The following is a 20903-nucleotide window of genomic DNA, read 5'->3' as shown; positions in this document are numbered from 1 at the left end:
ACTGGAGTGAGATGGTATCTTAGGGTGGTTTTGATTGGCATTTCTCTGACTGCTAGAGATGGTGAGCATTTTTTCATGTACTTGTTGATTGATTGTATGTCCTCCTCTGAGAAGTGTCTGTTCAGGTCCTTGGCCCATTTGTTGATTGGGTTATTTGTTATCTTATTGTCTAATTTTTGGAGTTCTTTGTATACTCTGGATATTAGGGCTCTATCTGAAGTGTGAGGAGTAAAGATTTGTTCCCAGGATGTAGGCTCCCTATTTACCTCTCTTATTGTTTCTTTTGAATGCAGGGTCTTATATATGTTAAACATATATACTTCTACTACTTCTACTACTACTACAACTTCTACTATTGGACTACACTCCCTACTGCCTTATTTTTTCATGAAAGCAATTGAATTTAATTTCTCCTCCTAACAAGTTGGTTATATAGGATGAGATGAGACATTTGTAAGAGAAAAATCATGTTGAATTGGGATCAATGGAAGTAACAGTGGAAAGAAACAAAAGTATTTTACCAAGAAGTGCAAGGTTTAGGCCAGCCACCATGGCGCACACCAGTAATCCCAGCAGCTGGGGAGGCTGAGTCAGGAGGATCACAGGTTCAAAGCCAGACTCAGCAACAGTGAGGCACTTAGCAACTCGGTGAAACCCTGTCTCTAAATAAAATACAAAATAGGGCTGAGGATATGGCTCAGTGGTTGAGTGCCCGTGAGTTCAATCCCCAATACCAAAAAAAAAAAAAAAAAAGTGCAAGGTTTAGATGCTTAACAATACTTTATTGTCCCTCTTTTAGGATGTCTAAGCGTGGACGAACAATCATCTTCTCCATTCATCAGCCTCGCTACTCCATCTTCAAGCTGTTTGACAGCCTCACCTTATTGGCCTCAGGAAAGCTCATGTACCATGGTCCTGCACAGGAGGCTTTGGGGTACTTCGAATCAGCAGGTGTGGTCGACCTTTTCATGCACTAGTTTCTTTATTCATTAGACGAGGAAGAGCAGACATAGGAAGAGCAGAGAGGTCAATAGGAGTGCTGTTTGAGTTCTGGATTTGGGAATATGGCAGCATGAAAGGTGATAATTTGGACCTCTGAGTTTAAAAGGTGTAGATGCAATCATTTCTGACATGTGCACTTCCAGTCTGAAATTCCCTAGGTGAACTCAGCACAATGTACTAGGAAGTTAACTTTTTTTTTCTTGGACTTAGAGTTAGATTTTTGAAGAAGTCATGATAAGTACTAGTGATAGCTGTTTTGGGTTTCAGGATTTATGATAGGTAAAGACTAATACAAGATGTTTTGAAGAGTCCAAAATTGCTTTGGAATATTGTTTTTGTTTGCTTTTTGCTGGGAGACAGGGTTTTTGAAACACTATGATTGAATATATAAGAGGATAAATCAGTGAGGGGAAAAGAGAGCAAGAAGATGAAGGAGAAATCTGTTAGATTTTCTCTTCCCTTTCTCCTCACCTCCATCACCCTCTGAAAATGAGTCTTCCTTATTTCCTAAGACTATGAGGTTGAGTTTTGGAGTGTTTTCTTTTATAGGTTACCGTTGTGAGCCCTATAACAACCCTGCAGATTTCTTTCTGGATATCATTAATGGAGACTCTTCTGCTGTGGTATTAAACAGAGAGGTAGAAGACTCTGAAGGTATGTGTGTCTCTTAGATTCACGGATTTTTGCCTAATTGATTTGACTGATGTTCAACAATGCGATGGCTCATTGAAACCTGGCTTTGTGGATGCTGTGTCCTGTGGGTGTTTTTATATGCATGTATGGTACTGTTATAAGGGTAGTTTCCACTAAAAGTCAATATTTTCATTGTGTATGGTATTTTTAAAATAGAAACTTGACACTTTATGCATTGGCACATAGTAAAAAGCAAGAATCAGATTTTTATATAAAGATTTATAACTCTGTATGATAAGTCTGTTTAAAAAAATTAGAGTTCACTGGAAAGTCGTATGGAGATTCCTTAAAATACTAGGAATGGAACCACCATATAACCCAGCTATCCTATTCCTTGGTATTTATTGAAAAGAACTATAAGCAGCATAGGATAGCAATATAGCCACCTCAATGTTTATAGCAGCACAATTCATAATAGCAAAATTATGTAATCAACCCAGATATCCATCCATAGATGAATGGATTAAGAAATTTTGATATATATTCACCATGGAGTTTTACTTAAAGAAGGATGAAATTATGGCATTTGCTGGTAAATGGATGGAAATAGAGAGTATCATGCTAAGTAAAATAAGCCAGACTCAGAAAACGAAGGTTTGAATCTTCTCTCAAATATGTGGAAAGTAGAGCAAAATAAAGGAAAGAAGGCGAGAAGGATTGGATATCATAAAGTTACAGGGAAGATCAGTAGAGAAGAAGAAGGAGATCTAGAGGGAGAGAGGAGGGATGGGAAAGGGGAGGAAATGCAGAATTAAAAATCATGCTATGTGCATGAATAAATAACCACAGGAAATTTTGCCTTTATGTATAAGTAGAAGAAAATAATTAAAAATAAATAGAGAAGTGAAAGGAAGATCCATAGAGTAGAGGAAGGAGAATGGGGGGCGGGGCGGGATTGAACCAAAATTCAATTCCATGCATATATGATTTTGTTGGGATAAATCCAACTACTATGTTTAACTATAAAGCTCTAATAAAACAAAACAATCATGACAACAATAACAAGAGTCCAAATAGGCAAAGGTCATTGAATTTGTTGTATCATAAGATCATGGCATTGTCCAGTTCAGTTACTTGTGTTTTTCTGATGTGTAAAGCAATGACAAAAACTAATAACTTTTAATTACTCAACCTTTAGAATTAAGAAGCTGTGCAAAAAGGGGTCACAGAAAATTGAGTTAAATCAGTTTTATCTGTCAGTAATATTTCCCTTCTTTGTCCACTTTTATTCTAAAGCAAACAACTCTGAAGAGACTTCCAAGAAAGAAAAGCCAATCATAGAAAAATTAGCTGAGTTCTACACCAATTCCTCCTTCTGCAAAGACACAAAAACTGAGTTAGATCACCTCTCAAGTGATCAAAAGAAGAAGAGGAGCTTAGCCTTTAAGGATATCACCTATGTCACCTCCTTCTGTCATCAGCTCAGATGGATTACCAAGCGTTCGTTCAAAAATTTACTGGGTAATCCCCAGGCCTCTGTAGCTCAGGTAACCTGACAGATTGTTTTCACTGTGCCGTGAAGTACTCAGGTGGGAGCTATTTGGTTCTGGTGTGGTCCACTTCAGGAATATGTGTATCTTCTACCCAGCCCTCCATCGACTTGTCATCCCCACCACTCCATTTGAGATGTAGAGATAGTGAATAGAACAAGTAAAAATTTACTCTCTCGGAATTTTTTGTTGTTTAAACAACCCATAATGGATAGTCTTAGTAGAAATTTTCTTTTTAAATATAAAGTAAAGGCAATGTGAGCCATACATGTGGTTTGCTAGTAGCTATGCACTGTCATTCACTGATTGATTCCAAAAGTTCAACCCAAGGCCATGTTTTGTGTTTTGAAGACTCTAATATAGTAGTGGACAATATGGATAAAAATAAGTCTCTGCTCTTGTAGCTTATTTTCCTATGAGAGCAGAATAATGATAACTGAATAGAGAAAATATATAGCATGTCAGATGGGCCTATGAAGAAATTTCAGCAGAGAAGGAGTGGAAAAGGGAGGGAGAGAGAAGGAGGTGCAGAGAATAGGATTGGTTTACAGTTGAGATCAGGTGCTGAGGTTGTTCAACACCTGAAGTCTGTCTGGCTGTCCACCATCTGAGGGAAGAGCCTGTATGCAAAGTGATGTTCCTTATGATTGGCCTTCCTTATTGAGAAATTCTTATCTTTGGAAAGCAATAGATAGTTCAGAGAGTTTGCCTATTCTACACAGGTAATAACCATCCTTAATAAGGCTCTCTTAACAGTGAGATCATGTTTTCTTTCTTCTTTTGGTTGGCTCTAATGTAGTTATTGATTATCACTCTGTAATATTTTTCTATTATTCTTTAAAAAAATTTTTTTTTTAGTTGTTAGTGGACCTTTATTTTATTTATTTGTATGTGGTGCTGAGAATTGAACCCAGTGCATCATGCATGCCAGGCAAGGGCACTACCACTGAGCCACAGTCCCTCTGTTATTCTTAACCCCTGTAATATTTTTCTATTATTCTTAACCCTGTGTCACACACAAAAAACTAATATTCCCAGTTCATTTATTCATCATTTTTAAGAAAATCAGTTATCTGGTTGTTTTGGAGTTGCTGTTTTCATTATCAGTCACTGAGTTTCTGGTAAGTATGAAAAGGTGGCATGTTGTCGCTCTAATGAAATATACTGACTTCTCAGCATGAGCCTCTCATGTGTATCTGAGAGCCTGCATCCTTATTTCAGCTGTGCTGTCTGTCCATTGCTCCAAACATTTTTGATTTTTGTGATTTGGCATTCCTGTCAGAACACAAGCTCTTTTGTGTCCTGTCAACCAAGAGTAACATTTTATTCTTTGGTAATAGATTTGATGTCATTTGGGAATACATCAGGTCAGTTAGCTCCATCAACCTTGGTGGCCCGTTGTTCAACAGTTAGATGATGAAATGAGTTGATTCTTTAGTGTGATTTATGAATTAGGTTTTTCTTACTTGCCTCTAAATTGGTTTATAAGTGTCTTGTTCAAGACACACATGTAATAGTTGTGGGCAGGGCATAATTAGAACACACCTATTTATAATGCATCTGTATTGTGCCTGTTTTGGGTCTTGGCTTCTGTAAGGTGCAGACAGCAGGCCCAGAGCCTGCAGGTTGCATGTTCAGCCTACTTGCCTCATCAGTCAACTGGGTTCCACAAAAGGAATTCTAGCCATGTTCACTGATACGCAGTCTCTCGAATAAGGGTAGATATTTATAGCTCCTGGAGCTTACTGGGACAACCGTTGTTAAGGTTTGTCGCTACTAGAGTGTTAGCGTAGAAGGCAAGCCCTAAGAATTGCAGGCCATATATGCTCTTTTTCTAATGTATTCAACCTTGTCATTTTAGCATGAACCAGCCATGGTTCCTACATAAACAAATGAATGTGGCTGTGTTCTGATAAAACTTTATTCACGGACATTGAAGTTTGAGTTTCACATGAATTTTGTATTGCAAAAAATATTCCTTATCTTACCCCCACCCTCAACTATTACAAATTGACCCAAACAATTCTTGTTCATGGACTTAACAAAAATAGGGGGGCTGGTCCTATTTGGTCTGTGGGCTATAATTTACGGATCCTTGATGTAGCATCCTTAATCTTGTGTGTTTTTTTATTTCTCTAAGTTTTTAATGTTAAAATGTTTGATGACTTTTGGCTCATAAATCTTGTATCTATTGACATATTGCTGTACTTTGGTTTGAACTAGTTATTTATTTATATAATTCAGACTTAGCCTTTAACCAGAGGTTATATTTGGAAGACCTTGAAATCAGTGGATTGTCCATATAGAAAGATTTAACATTCATTTATGTGCCAAATGTTTTCTGATCTTTGGAAGACTTTTTTCATTGATCTCTTGAAGAATCATAATTTCTATAGCATATTAAACATTTGACTATGAGTTCATTTTTTTTTTTAGTGATAGTTACAAATATCCCTTAGGACACACCCTGAGAAATATTGGTTAAACATTTTTTAGCAGATACAGAATAACATCGTTGGAGAATTTCTTTTTTTATCCTTCTGTTCAGAACAGAGGTCAGATGTGGAAAGTTTGGAATAGGGTCATTTGCACCATTTTTTTTTTTTTTTTGTGCAATGTTTAGTTTGCCTGGTGTTTTTAATTTTTTCATCCAAGGAAGAATAATAGACACACCTTGCAAAAGCATGATATGAACAAGGGATAGTTTCATATTTTGTCAGTGTGTTAGAAAATTGGCCTGAGTTTTTGAACTTTGATGCCTTTAGAAAACATCCTAATGATAATACTGACAATGTTAGTGTATATCAAGTTTGAATGCAAAAGAATATGGAGTGTCTAGTTTGAAAGACTGACAAAGAAAAAGACTTAAGTCTTTTTATACTGTGTGAAAGTATAGAATCTCACATACAAGTGCATGCTGCATGTTAATAGGGCTATCTGTGTTTATTTTGCAAAATTGATCTATTCTAATGAAATAGGGTATATTCTGAGGAGACTGAAAATATGACAGGGTAATGGATGTTTTCCCCCTAAATTTCTGTCTTATTAATGAGGAGACTTTTAAGGATATCTTTAAATAATATTCTTTCCAGACTGGCCTTTTCAGATTATGAGTCTTTTTAAATTTTATTTATTTTTTTATTTTTATGTGGTGCTGAGGATTGAACCCAGTGCATCATACACGTGAGACAAGCGCTCTGCCACTGAGCCACAATCCCAGCCCTGACTGTCTTTCTTCTTTTGTTTGCTTCATGCCAAAAAAAGTGTCCTTCATGAAGTACTTCATGTCTTGATATTGTTATAGCACTGAGATTTTTGAATAACTTTGAATTTTCTTAGACACATGGTAGGGTATTTTGTTTTCTTTAGATTACCATTTCTTATATTTTTATTATTATCCTATGAATGATAATAATAAAATAGAATTCTTTACACAAATTATATAATAATGGAAAATTAATCCTTTGCTAGTTGAAGCATCCTTAAAAGAATTTTTATCCTAAATCCCAAAGTGCTTTGTCCAGTGTCCTTGGAACTCTCCACGTAGACTGAGTAGGTGAAGATGGGTGAGGATGATCACGTCTTGGCAGCTCAGGTGTGATGTGTTGACTGAATGCTTCAGTGACTGAGGTTGAAGGAGAAGCAGTAACAGAGGAGATGGTAATGGAAATACTTGGGTGCTCCCAGAGAGAGCTGGCTGAGTGCTTTGGTGACAGTGACAATGCACTTTCCCATGCGGACTCTGACTCCCCAGGCCTTGGAGAGGTGGAGTCCAGCTCACACCTACTTCCTTTATCGTGCAAAATTCCATTGTTTGAATTTGTGTGTGTGCTTTAAAATTTTTGTTTATTTTTATTGTTAAGAGTAAAGACATCCTGTTTTCATTTTACTGTCTTGAAGTATGAAACTGCATGTTCACTGACACAAAGGTTGAAAGTTCAGGCCCAAACTCCAGGCCACTTAGATTTGGTTTTATTTCCCAAATGACCTAATTAGGTGTTTGCATCACTTTGCTTCCTGTGTGGCATTTGTCAGTTCAGCACCTGAGCTGGACCCGGAACTGGCAGTCATCTGCTTTGTTGTTCTGTCAGTTCTCCAAACAACAAATACCTTGATTTGCTGGTTGTTTAGAAAGCAGTCTAATAACATATACTGCTTTATATTCTCCCAGGGACTGTGGTCAAAGCATTAAAAATGTTTATCTCAATGGAGAGATCTGATTATATTGCCATGTATTGTGTGAAAATCAATGATGTTAAAATTGTTACCTCTAATCAGAACTCTTTTTTTTGTTGTTCGTTTGTTTTCATTCTTCTTTTTGAAAAGGTTGCTGTCACAATCGTATTGGCACTGGTTATAGGTGCAATTTACTTCGGGCTAAGCAATGATTATAGTGGAATTCAGAATAGGTAAGTAAATCTGGATCTTGATTTAAAATAAAAATGCTATTACTTTGTTCAATTCATGAACATCCGTTAAGAATTTGAATTTAAGACAAGTACAGCCTAAATGGCACTATTGTCTTTTGGGGTTGGGTGAATGAGTGAATTGAAAACTGAATGGAAGAGTTACTTTTGTTTTTCACATGCACAAACACATATTTATGTCTCTTTTGATACAGAACATAAAATTTGCCTTTTTAACCATCATAGTATATAGTTAAATAGCTTTAAGTATATTGACATGATTGTTCAAAAGTCACCACCATCCTACTCCAGGAACTCTTTTTTAAATCTTCCCAAATGGAATTGACATACCCATTAAGCAACAGCTCCTCACAGCTACTTCTCCCAACTCGTGGCAAACACCATTCTTTGTGTTTCTGAATTTGACTACTCTAGGAACTTCATGTACACGGAGTCCTAAGTACTTGTCCTTTGGTAACTGACTTATTTCCCTTAACATAATGTCTTCATGGTTCATCTGTGTTGTAGCATTTCTATTTTAAGGTGAATAGTCCATTACCCCCACACATACCACATACCATTTCATTTATCCATTCATCCATTGATGAATATATGGGTTGCTTCCTTCTTTTGGTTGTTGTGAATAATGCTGTTATGAGTATACAAATATCTGTCTGAATCCCTGTTTTCAGTTGTTGGGCATGTTGCCAGAAGCAGAATGGCTGTGTCATATGGTAATTGTGTTAATTTTTTGAGGACCTGCCATTCTGTCTGCAACTATACCATTTTCCATTATCAGCAGTACACAGAGTTTCAGTTTCTCCACATCTTCCCCAACACTTAGTATTTATTCTTTTTAAAAATATACAATAAAGATCTACTGGATCTTTTGAGAAATGCCTATTCAAATTCTTTGCCCATTTTGAATTTGTTTTGTTGTTGAATTGTAGGAGCTCTTTATATTTCTGAGATTAATTCCTTCTCAGATGTATAATTTCCAAACATTTTCTCTAATTCTGTGGGTTTTTATTTAACTGTATTTATGATATCCTTTGATGTACAAGTGTATTCAACTTTGGTATAATTCAGTTTATCTATTTTTCTGCTGCAAGTTAGCCAATTTTCACTGCTTGGGATTTGTTTGACTTGAGGGTAAGATAAGCTAGTGGGACTCAGCTTTTCCTAACTGAATAATGGTTATGTTAGTGTTATGACTCAGACCTAGTTTCAGTTATAATGTACCCGTAAGAATCTTGATCCATGATGAGATTCATTTATTTGTTAATTTTTCATTTATTTATTTATTTATTTATTTTAATTTTTTATTGTGGGTTGTTCAAAACATTACAAATTTCTTGACATATCATATTCCACACTTTGATTCAAGTGGGTTATGAACTCCCACCTTCACCCCATACACAGATTGCAGAATCACATCAGTTACACATCCATTGATTTACATATTGCCATACTAGTGTCTGTTGTGCTCCGCTGCCTTTCGCATCCTCCACCCTCCCCCCTCCCCACCTCTCCCNATGCTGTTTTTGTTACTATTGCTCTGTAGTATAGTTTGAAGTCTGGTATCGCTATACCGCCTGATTCACACTTCCTGCTTAGCATTGTTTTTGCTATTCTGGGTCTTTTATTTTTCCATATGAATTTCATGATTGCTTTCTCTATTTGAGATGAGGTCTCTATGTTGTCCAGGCTGGCCTTGAATTCCTGGGCTCAAGTGATCCTCCTGCTTCTGCCTCAGTCTTCCAAGTAGTTGAGACTGTAGGCTTATACCACGGCACCTGGCTTTACAGTGAGACCTTGTAGTGCCTGTATCATGTTCTGAATATAGGTGTTGTGCTGCATCACAGACCTCAGAGTTCTTGTCACTTTGCTAGGCACTGGGCTCTCCTTGACACCCACAAGCTTATGTGACCTTCCAGAGATCAAAGATGGCATATGGTATTATCCTTATTTTACTGTTGAGGATGGTTGAAGATGCTTATGTTGAACATATGTTGATGTCTGGAAAAGACTGATTAGTTTTGAAAGAAAGAATAAGGATAAAAGTAGATTTCCCTCAGATAATCAAGTAGTGTTAGTCTACAATGAGATGATTTTTGCAGCTGTTTTCAGAATTAGGTCATTGCTTATCTTTTTATCTTCTCTGAGGGTTGGGATCTCTGGATTGTTTCCATACTTGCTAGAAATGGATGGTTCGTGCAGGTTGTGTTATCCTAGAACAGCATATCTCTGTTCTAGAATCTAGGAGCTCTGGGCTTTTTTTGTTGTGTAGCATGAAGTGTTTGGAAAAATTGTTGACAAACCTGTACTTAATTGGAATTATAAAGATGAACTGGAAAGCTAGACATTAATGGTGTTGGTAAAAAGATCCAAAGAAATAAAGAAGAACTTTAGCTTTTTCTCCAGGTGTCTTCTGGAGAAATTATATTAATTCGTATTTTTTTTTTACTTAAAATTGCTACCATTTTTAATAAGAATTTGGACTAAATGAAAGTGGCCTATGTGTGTAGTTTATCTAATCCCTCCTGGGATGATTGATCAGTGATTAATTCTTTTGATTAGGTGCGGTGTGTGGGGGGGAGTCTCAGTGTCATCTCTGGAACCAGGTTGTTAGAGCTTTCTTCAGGGATAAATATCAGTGTTTCATCAGTTGAAATTGCTAGGGAGGCCAAGAGTTTAGTTCTCTTTTTTTGTGGTCAAGTACTATCTTTATACTTTCTCTAACCTGTGTAACTGAGACACTGGGTTTGAATCCTGTGTAGAGTGTGAGCTCCTTTGACTTAATAGCCTTATAGAGTTGTGGTGATAACTAAATGAATAAGGAAAAAGGTATTTTAAAAATGTATTAGATTCACTAATCTCACTTCTGGGTATTTATGCAAAGTATTTGAAATTGGTTTGCTGAAGAAATATCTGCACTCCTGTGTTCATTGTAGGACTATTCACAATAACCAAAGTAAGGAATCAGAGTCCATTAGCAGATGAATGGATAAGAAAAATGTGGGTACACAGTGGAATACTGTTCAACCATAAAAAAGAAATGCTGTCATTTGTGATGGTGTTGATGAAATTGGAGAACCTTGTGCTAAGTAAAATAATTCAGATAAAAAGAGACAAAAGCCACATGTGCTCACTCATATGAAGAGTTTAAAACAATCAGAAGCAGAGAGTAGAATGGTAGTTGCCACAGATTAGAGGAGTGAGAAGATGATGATCATAGGGTGCAAAGTCTCAGATGGGAAGAATACCTTTTTTTCCCTTTGAGATAATATTGCACAGTGTGGTAAGTATAGTAAATAGTAATGTATATTTTGAAATTCCTGAAAATAAATTTTAAATGTTTTCACTATAAAAAAATTATATATATGAGACAGATGTGGCTTACCACCATAAAAAGAATTAGAATGCATTAAATTGTTTAATAATAAAAATGTATTCAGTTTTAAAGAAGTCATCTTTTGATTTAGAAGGAATTTCTCTAATTTTTGCAGAACCATGAACATTACTTTATTATTAGATGTAAGATGATAAATTGAACTGAATCATTGCTATGTCCCATGTTTCTGAAATTAGGTTTTTACTTTATATTAAGTTTATTCCTGATGGTAAGTTATTAGCTGCTTCTCTACTAGGCCTGGATGTTTTCCATTCATTTTAATTATTGTACAAACATTTACATTTTAAACAGCCTGTATGCTCAGTTCTTCATTCTATAGGTCTTAAAAAGAATTGTCTAGGGATTCTTATTTTTCCTTTAAGTTAGTTGGAGCTGTTCACTGGTGTTAGTTGGAGCTGTTCACTGGTGTGTTCTTTTGTTTTTCTGTCACTTAAATGTTGCACCACATCATCTCTTTTTCTGTTTCAACTAACATCCTCCATGTCAATTAAATTGTTCGGTTACAAAGGGAAGCCTTTGCCTTTTTTTCGAAGGATGTTGGTGTGCTCTCATAAAACCCATGTTTTCACTGAAATGTAGGTTAGCTGAGCACTTTGCTTTTTAAACCTCAGTTATTTTACTGGGAAATAAGCATTAAGTCTCATTCATAAGGTGGGTGTCTGAGTACAGGTTCCCTCCACTGTCTGGCATTTTCCTTCCACATGTCTTACCTTCTTCTTTATTCAACTTCAGAACCAAAGTGGTTAATTGAATCTTTTAACCTGTTTAGTTTTTTTTATTCAGATTACTGTTTCTCTGTTTATACAATAGGAATACAACAATTGGCATTTTAGTTGGTTAAATTGAAGGTGATAATATTTTTATGACATATATTAGCTTGGGCTGCCATGACAAAATACCACAGGCTCTGGCTTAAACAACACACATTTATTTTCTCTCCATTCTAGAGTCTGGAATTCTAAAGTCTGGGATCTGTTCCAGCAGGTCAGGCTGTTGTGAGGGTGCTTTCCTGGCTTGCAGATGTCCACCTTCACTCTGCACCCTCTCATGGCAGAGAAAAATCTGTCTGGTGCTTCTTCCTCTTATGAGAGCATGAATTCCATCATGGGGCTCCACTCATGACCTCATCTAAGCCCTGTTACTTCCCGAAGGTCCCATCTTTAAGCATCAGCACACTGGAGGTTCTGGGCTTCAACGTAGGAATTTAAGGGGAACCCAGTTCAGTAGACAGCAGCTTAAGAATGTGAATTTCAGAATATGCTAGAATACGGAGACAGAGAGACCTCAAGGGGCCTCATGGGGTCATGCTTCCTTCTTTGTTTTAACCAGAACGATTCTTGTTTCTTTTTTCCTTCTTAAAATCTGTTTAATGTTGTATCATTTGTGGGAGAACTTCTGTGGATAGAAAACCAACCAAGAGTGTTTAGTCAGCTGAGGTGCTTTTGTTCCATTCTGTCCTGGCAGAGCAGGGGTGCTCTTCTTCCTGACGACCAACCAGTGTTTCAGCAGCGTGTCGGCCGTGGAGCTCTTTGTGGTGGAGAAGAAGCTCTTTATGTGAGTAGGTCTCCATTCAGGGAAGGGGCCTTGGTGACTGTTAGATTGATCATATCTGGAATTGAGCCAAAGATGTGATCCTCAGGATTATGAGTGGTTTTCTTCTCCTTTACTTATTTCTTTAAATTGACAAAATATAAATTATATACATTTATAGTGTATAACGTGAACTTTTGAAATATGATTGGGGATTACTAATATTAACTGAGAAAAAGCAGTCAGAGGTGAAATAGAAAATCAAGTGTGTGGGGCCTGCTAGCAAGGGAAAAGGTAATTTTAGGCTTAGGTTATGGTCAGCAAATCCCAGTGGTCCAGAGAAAGCAAGCAACAAAGGAACTGAAAATTAACTTTTATTTTTTAACAAAATAGTAGGTTATAGTAACCCTTGCAAGAAAAGTTTGAGAGGCTTTGGTAGAGATTAAGAGGTGGGTTAAGCAGCAAATTGGAGGTAGGAGGTAAAGCTGACAAAGAATGTGACCAAGTGTAGTCCCTCAGTGAATGGGGGAGTGGAGAGAGCCAAAGGGCAGCCTTGCAGTAAAGAGCAGACTGGGTTTGTCTCTGTTTTCCAAAGATGGAAGGGATTTGCTCATATTGACATGCCAAGGAGAGGAATCATCAGAAAGGGAAGGGATAAAGACCCCAGTGGAAGAGTTTGGAATTATGGGGAAACATGTCAACAAGAAGAAAGATGAGGGCTTAGTAGATGACAGGACTATAAGTGGAGATGTGATCATTAAAAGAAGCATTTTTTTTTCTTTTTTTTTAACATGAGAGTAGCAGAAGTAGAGTTTAGGGATCTGCTGTAGCATTGGGGCCTTGGAGAATATCAATGTCACATTCTTCACACTCAGAAGTAGGGAGAAGAAAAGCCCCTGTTACACTGAGATTAGCCCCTCAAGTGCTGCTGTTCAGGCAGAGCCAGCCTCAGAGGAGCAGCAGAGTCTCTAAGGAGAGTGAGAGGATGCAGACTGTGTCCCTGGAGTGGTGATGTGGGCTAGAGTGGCTGCAGCTGGAGGGCTGCTGTCATGAGAGGGTCCCAGCAAGAGCCTTGGGGGGCTGATTCCCCAGGGAAGCTGCATCTGAGGAGGAGAAGGGTGTGGGGAGTCAGCCTGGAGCCTGTGGGCAGCTGCGGTGTCAGATCTGATGGCAGCAGGAGTCTGCACAGCAGCATCTCATCTGGGCTGTGCCTTCTCAGACTAATCTGGGATATGTGGTGTGTTTTTCTGTTCTGTAGACACGAGTACATCAGTGGATATTACAGAGTATCATCTTACTTCTTTGGAAAATTGCTTTCTGATTTATTACCCATGAGGTTTTTGCCAAGTGTCATATTTACTTGTATACTGTACTTCATGATAGGTAAGTAACAAGACAAAAAGGGTGTGTTTTCAGTCTTGGATGTAGATGAAACCAATTTATCTACATATATTTTATTACTATCTATATCTTTTTGTAGAAATATATAGAGTGATCTAGACAGAGGTAAAAAATATTAAAATATACATATATATTCTCCCCCACCCATTCTCTAATCAGAGGAGAATGGTGACTTTGGGGGTTTAATGATTTAATAAAAATACTTGTTTGATAGATACAGACATTCATTTTACATTATGCTCACACTTCGCACCAGATTCATTGCATCAGAATTCCCATATATTTCACTAATAGGCACATATACACACACAAGAAATATGTATTTTAGACAAAGTGCTATATAATAAAACCATCATTTAAGTGTAACCCTTCCATTTTACACATAGCAGGTGTGTTGTAAAAAGTTGGTCATGGAGTTTAGACCCTCAGGTTCCTAGTAGGTGTTCTTATGGCTGTTCCAAAATCTTCAGACTGCATGACCCAGAGCATTACCTCATAATAGTTTATAAAATAGTTTCAGAATCCAAAATTAGTCCTGTTCTTAATCACAGAGCTATGTGGTGATTTGTTGAGGGGGAGTCAGGTTATAGAGACACCTCCCCTCCCCTAGATATAAAAACCACTTTGAGGTCATGAATCCTGATCCTGGCTTCTTCAGTAATGCAGTTGTAGCCGACAGTGAGTAATGTGGGTATGTGGGTATGAGAGTGTGCTCTTGATGAGTTTCCTGTGACAGGAGAAGGCAGGAGAATTTGGCCAATTGTGCTGCCTATACTTGTTTAATTCAGCAACTCAGAAATTGCTCATAATTATATATAAGGGAGCACAGGTATTAGTTATATGGGATAGTGTTATGTAGTAAATGTAAAAGCAATCTGTATGATAACTTTATGCACTTACATGGAGGGAAAGAATAAAATTGAATCATATATAACATTTTTTGCTCCAATGTTAAAGTCTGTTTGCACAATGAACCACCCCAGCTACACAGTGGCCTAGGCAGCCTCAATGACCCCTTCTTTTCTTTCAGGATTGAAACCACAGGCAGACGCTTTCTTCATCATGATGTTAACCCTTATGATGGTGGCTTATTCAGCCAGTTCTATGGGACTTGCCATCGCAGCCGGTCAGAGCGTGGTGTCTGTGGCTACACTTCTCATGACCATATGCTTTGTGTTTATGATGGTGAGTGTGAACAGAGACTCTCAGGAGAGGGAATTGTTCCCCTTATCCCTTCCTGCCCCTTCACCTGTCCTGTAAAACCTGCTTTGAGGATTCTGTATGTGGGACTCAGATACTTTCATGAAGCCATATGCTGAAATATAGTTTGGATTACTGGCTTTCCTTCTGGCCCTTTTCTGCCTTTTTTTTTTTTTTTTTTAGTTATTTTTCAGTTGTGGATGGACACAATACCTGTATTTTATTTGTTTATTTTTATGTGGTGTCAGGGATCCAACTCAGTGCCTCACACATGCTATGCAAGCGCTCTACCACTGAGCCACAACTCTGGCCCTCTAATGTGCTTTTAAAAGACAATTCTGTTGATATTTTAGAAACCTTGATAAATAAGAACTTTAAAAAAAAAAACAGAACAATGATTGGCTGGTTCCCTCATAAAAGACGGCAGGTTATCTGCCAGCCTTTAATGCTGGTGTTAGAGAATTGCCACCTGTTTACCCACAGCAGAGTTTGGTTGCATTCACTGCCCTTTGATCCAGATCAAAGCAAAGCTCTGTGAGAGGCATAGAGCAAATCCAGATCAAAGCAAAGCTCTGTGTGGCTCAGGGGAGTCTTACTAGGGCCCCTCTTATATTTTGAAACCCTTTCTTGGATTCTGAGAATCTCTTATATCAATTTATTTCTGGGTTGTTTTTTTTTTGCTTGATGGCTAATATTCCTAATCTTAAAAAACTCCCTAGGTTTTACACTCATATAGACTCAATGGATTAATGGAACCAGTCATCTTTTTTTTCCTTTTCAGACATTTTTTTTTCCTTTTCAGACATCAAGGATTGCTTAGCTTATTAATGAAAATGTTAATATTACTTTCTGTTAGAGTTGCAGTACGTATCTTTAAATATGACATAATTAGCTCAGACTCTTCTCAGAATTTAGTTCTTCCTTTCTGAATTTGGAAACTACCAATGTAGGTCATGGTACCTACAATGTATCAGTGTAGCACATGGTACATCCAAGAGTAAATATCCAAAGGCACATGACAACATTGTCATTGTTCTGCACATCTCAGTGTATCTAGTATCAGTTAGGACAAGTGTTACATGGACCTTGTAGCTGTCCCTGGTATGTCTCAAGCAGTCCTTCCTGGCATCTCCATTGCTTTCTGGTCACTTTAAGTGGAGGTATTGACCATGTTTTCCGATTTCCTTCACTATATTATACTTTTTATCAGTTCTAGGCATTGGGTTATCTTAAGCCTGGATTCAGAACCCCCAGTTATTCCTAAACTCATGGACATACACTGCAAATCCTCGTAAATAATGAATCTTATTGTGTGGGTATAGAGGGGGGCATCTGATACTTAGGATTGTTCTGGATTTGTTCTTAGATTACAAGGTTTATTAGGGTGAACACATAGTGGTGGCTTCTTTAAAATAATAAGCACACTTGTTTCTTCGTGTCCGTGAGTTCTGCATTTAAAGATTCAGCCAACCGCAGGTAGAAAATACATATATAAAAAAATTGCATCTGTACTAAATATGTACAGACTTTTTTCTTGTGATTTTCCCTAAAGAATACATATATAGTATCATATATAGTTCAAAGCTATAAGCCCTTGCTAAACTATTTACATGGCATTATGTTGTATTAGGTATTATAAACAATCTGGAGTTGACTTTAAATAAGTACAGGGTGTGTATAAAGTATAAAGGAGGTGCATGAGTTATATGCAATTAAGGGACATGAGCATCTCCAGATTTTGGTATCTGTATGTGGATGCCAAGAGGTGACTGTACTTCTTAATCTTCCCTTACAGTTACAGAGAAAGATTAGAATCTAGTCTTGACAAGAATTTTCCAAATAAGTGGAATATATAATATAAACTATAGGTTTATTGTATTTCCATTAAACATGAACTGCCACAGTTATGCAGAGGTATACACATGCAAAGGAGGATGATGAGTAAGTGCTTAAAGTAGTGGAAAGAATTTCAAGAAAGAATTGGTCCTAGCAGAATGTTTAGAAGGTTGTAGAGTTCTTGAAGAGGATTCTGTTTAGAATTTTTCATGAAACTTTTGGACCTGTTCTGACTGTTCAGTTTTGCTTTTTGTAGCTTTTTTCAGGTCTTTTGGTAAATCTCAGAACCATTGCACCTTGGCTTTCATGGCTACAGTACTTCAGCATTCCTAGATATGGCTATACGGTAAGTTGTCCTTATCTGCGTGAGTGCGTTTCCACCTGGGAACAACCAGAATCAAGCCTGACCCTCTCATTTCCCCACCCATAAGCTGTGAATATCTTCCATCTAGGAACTGTCTTTCAGGAGAAATACATCAGTGTTTCCTTTTAGCCTTGTTTAGCAAAAGGTGAGGGAGTCAACTGGGTATTTTCCCAAGTCACACCATTGTCTGAGGAAGATGGCAGGTTGGGGAGAAATCTCATAGTAAAGGGGAAAGAGTGACTAGTTGGTGAAAAAAATATTGTGTTTCAGTTTGATAAGGAAATAAATGAGAAGATGAGAGACTAGAATTCACAGTTTATGTTAGAAGGAAAACAAGGATTATTTAATGCTCAGAGCCATATTAGTTTTAAGGAGCTAATCAGCTCCAAAATAACCTGTGTCTTAACACACCACGACCAGGTTTCTAACTTTAGGTGTTTCACTTTGGTAAGTACTGTGTGAGAGACTTGGTATGTTTTTAGAAATAACAGTAGAATTAAATTCAAGAACATTGTTTTAGTCAGCTTTTTCATTACTGTGACCAAAACACCCATCAAGAGCAGATTAGAGGAGGGAAAGTTTATTTGGGCTCGTGGTTTCAGAGGTTTATAGATGGCTGATTCCATTCCTCTGGGCACGAGGTAAAGCAGCAATCATGGAAGAAAGGCCCAGCAGAGAAAAGCTGCTCAGCTCTTGGCAAAGTCAGGAAGCAGAGAGAGAGAGAGAGACAGAGAAAAGGGAAGGAGAGAGAGGAAGGTGCTGCAGGGGAGAATCGACCCATCCAGAGCATACCTCCAACGACCCAACTCCCCCAACCATGCTCCACCTGCTCATGGTTACTACCTCGTTAGCCCATTGAAACTAGGATGGACCGATTAGGTTCAAGTCTCCTAATTTAATCATTTACTTCTGAATATTCCCACTACCAACACAGTAGGTTTTTGGGGATACCTTGTATTCAAATCATAATAGACATAGTTGTGATAATTCCTTGGAAACCTTTTGAAATTTACAAGTATTACCTTGCCTCACTCCCCTTTCTATTGTAGGCTTTGCAGTATAATGAATTTTTGGAACAAAACTTCTGTCCAGAATTAAATAAAACAGAAATCAGTACCCGTCCTACTGAAAATTCAATGTAAGTATGCATGCAGTGTCAGAGCATGAGATTGCTTCTACTGTGGAGTGGTGTAGAAAGGCCCCAGGACTTAGAACTGATAGGAGTCATTTCAGTGTCAACAAACATTTCTGAGCTTAATTTTTTTACTCATAAAGTAATCATTGTGCCCTAATATATGTGAATGTGCTGTACAACTCCTATCTTCTAACAGTCAAAGTTGTATTTAACATGGAATACTATTTCCTGTGTGTTGCTTGCTTGTTTAGGCCATTTTAAAGATACTTTTTAAATAGTTTTGATTTTGATTTTGTTGTAATTTTTTTCAGAACAATTTGAAATGGGCTGCTTTGATAGTTTAGCAAAGGCTTATAGCTTTGAACTATATATGATACCTGTGAACCCAGCCACTAGTAAGATCTAACAGGGAAAAAATAGCATAAAGAAGGAAGTTTGTTTTTGCATAGTGTCATTAAAACAGAAATCAGGTTTTAATAAAATTATAGGATCTAGTTTTAAAATTTGAATAATATTTTCTATGGCTGTTGTTAATGGTTTGATTTTGATGCATGAATTAATGAGAGAAAAGAAAATACTGATATCCTCAATCTCTTCTAAATGTTCAAATAATTGTTAGTAATAGGTCACATTTCTATTTTGAGTACTAATAAGGAAAATCTGTGAAGAAGGGTTTTCTTTACCCTGCCCACTCTTTTTTTTGTTTGATCTGGGTGTGGCATCTTTGTAACAGAAACTCATTGCCAGGATACTGGTCAGGATGGAGTGCTTGGGAAGAGTGTGACCAGATAAGGAGGAGCCACTGAGGGCTTCATGCTCATATAAGGCTCATCCTCACAAAAGGAGGAAGGAAACTCCTCTTATAGCAAGAGAGGCCACCGAAGTTTCTGGAATGATAAATTCTTAGAGGTGCACAAGAATGGCAGCTGGCAATAACTGTGGCTGCACCAGGTGTTTTTAGTAACAGCTGATTTTCAAACCTGTGGCAGGAATGTTCCATCCTGCTGTGCTCCAATTGCTACCTAAGGGTTGAGTCTGATTCCTGGGCCTCCTGGTCACGTCCTATAGCTGGGTTTCTACACTCCTCCCTAGTGTCTTGGTGCAGCAGTTGACCAAATATTGCTCTGACTGGAAGCTTTTACTCCCTTTGTTCTTAGATTTAGCATTCTTGCCTGTATTCTTTTGCTGGCTGTCTTGTTGGTGATCACCTTAGCAAGGGCTGTAAGTGTCATTAGTTTCAGCTAAGGGTTGCCCATCAGAAGTAAGTGGAAGATTAACTTGGTAAAGTTTCCTTCAAAGAGAGCAGCATCCTAGATTTGTTAATGAATAAATCGGAGGAGGCTAGAAACTTGGTCCATAGCATGACTCTGTAAATTTGGCTAAGGTTGTTAAGCTTCCTTCCCTTCCTATTTTAAATGTGTATCATATATATACTCTTGGGATTGTAATAGCTATTAACTAAACTGTTAGGTACAAGTTACTTAGCATAGTATCTAGCAAAATTGTAAGCATTCAGTGACTGTTAGCAATTATTCATGAAGGGATTATTATTAACAATTTTGTTACCTCTAGGCCTCAATAAGGAGCAGAGAATATGCTGAATAAAATTTGACAGATTGTAGGAATGACATTATATTGTTTTCTGTTGAATTTCAGGTGTACTGGTGAAGAATACTTGACAAATCAGGGCATTGATCTCTCGCCTTGGGGCTTGTGGCAGAACCATGTGGCTTTGGCTTGTATGACGATTATCTTCCTCATGATTGCCTACCTAAAATTGTTACTTCTTAAAAAATATTCTTAAATTCCTATTTACTTTACTGTGAATTACTCTCGCATTAAAAAGGAACACCTTTAGTATACAATGAAGTTTTTGTTGTTGTTGTCTTCTGTTAATTTGCCATCATGCTGTCATTTAGCAATAATTATTTTGTAACATTCACAGGAATCATGAAAAACTGAATTATGCATTTAAAAAACTAACAAAATACACATTAGTTTATCTCATCAGAGGGTAACCTAGAGAAAGAAATGCAATCTAAATTATTGATCTGAGAATGAAGAATTGAATTCTAGAAACTATTGACCAGTTATTAATATTTCTGGTGTTGATTCTCTCATGGTTAAAGTTAATAGATAGTTTAGTACCACTCCAGTGTTTGTTTGTTTGCCTTTGTGGTGTGAGAGATAATACTAGCACAATGGAGGCCAGCACTCTACCACTGAGCTACATCCCAGCCTGCCCTCTGAGCATAATCTACGAATCTATGATCTTCCAATGTCCAATAAATAACGTATAGTAATACTGTATTAAAAGTATGGAATCTAAAATATGTCGGAAAACCTTGTCAACCATGATGATAAAAAAATGTCTTTAATCAGCTTATTAATGTTGGTGGAACTTACTGATACTTCTCTAGGGGAATTATAA

General features: G+C 37.3%; 1 protein-coding gene across 3 annotated transcripts in view; it reads left to right on the top strand.

The window, feature by feature from the left end:
* LOC107141310 (broad substrate specificity ATP-binding cassette transporter ABCG2-like) overlaps nt 1-20341 on the top strand; it is a 113198-nt gene extending 92857 nt beyond the window's left edge. For all 3 annotated transcript variants that reach the window (XM_048813596.1, XM_015484543.2, XM_015484542.2), the window contains exons 7-16: nt 800-951; nt 1552-1656; nt 2932-3182; nt 7512-7594; nt 12471-12560; nt 13795-13919; nt 14968-15122; nt 17230-17319; nt 18387-18475; nt 20129-20341. In XM_048813596.1, the coding sequence (XP_048669553.1) occupies nt 800-951; nt 1552-1656; nt 2932-3182; nt 7512-7594; nt 12471-12560; nt 13795-13919; nt 14968-15122; nt 17230-17319; nt 18387-18475; nt 20129-20276 (1288 nt within the window). In that variant the 3' untranslated portion in view covers nt 20277-20341. The remainder of the gene's footprint in view (nt 1-799; nt 952-1551; nt 1657-2931; nt 3183-7511; nt 7595-12470; nt 12561-13794; nt 13920-14967; nt 15123-17229; nt 17320-18386; nt 18476-20128) is intronic.
* Nucleotides 20342-20903: the final 562 nt, after the last annotated feature.

The sequence above is a fragment of the Marmota marmota genome, unplaced genomic scaffold (genome assembly GCF_001458135.2).
Source record: "Marmota marmota marmota unplaced genomic scaffold, marMar, whole genome shotgun sequence".
Lineage (NCBI taxonomy): Eukaryota > Metazoa > Chordata > Mammalia > Rodentia > Sciuridae > Marmota > Marmota marmota.
Note: the sequence above shows the minus strand (reverse complement) of the source record. Positions and strands in the feature narration are given on the sequence as shown.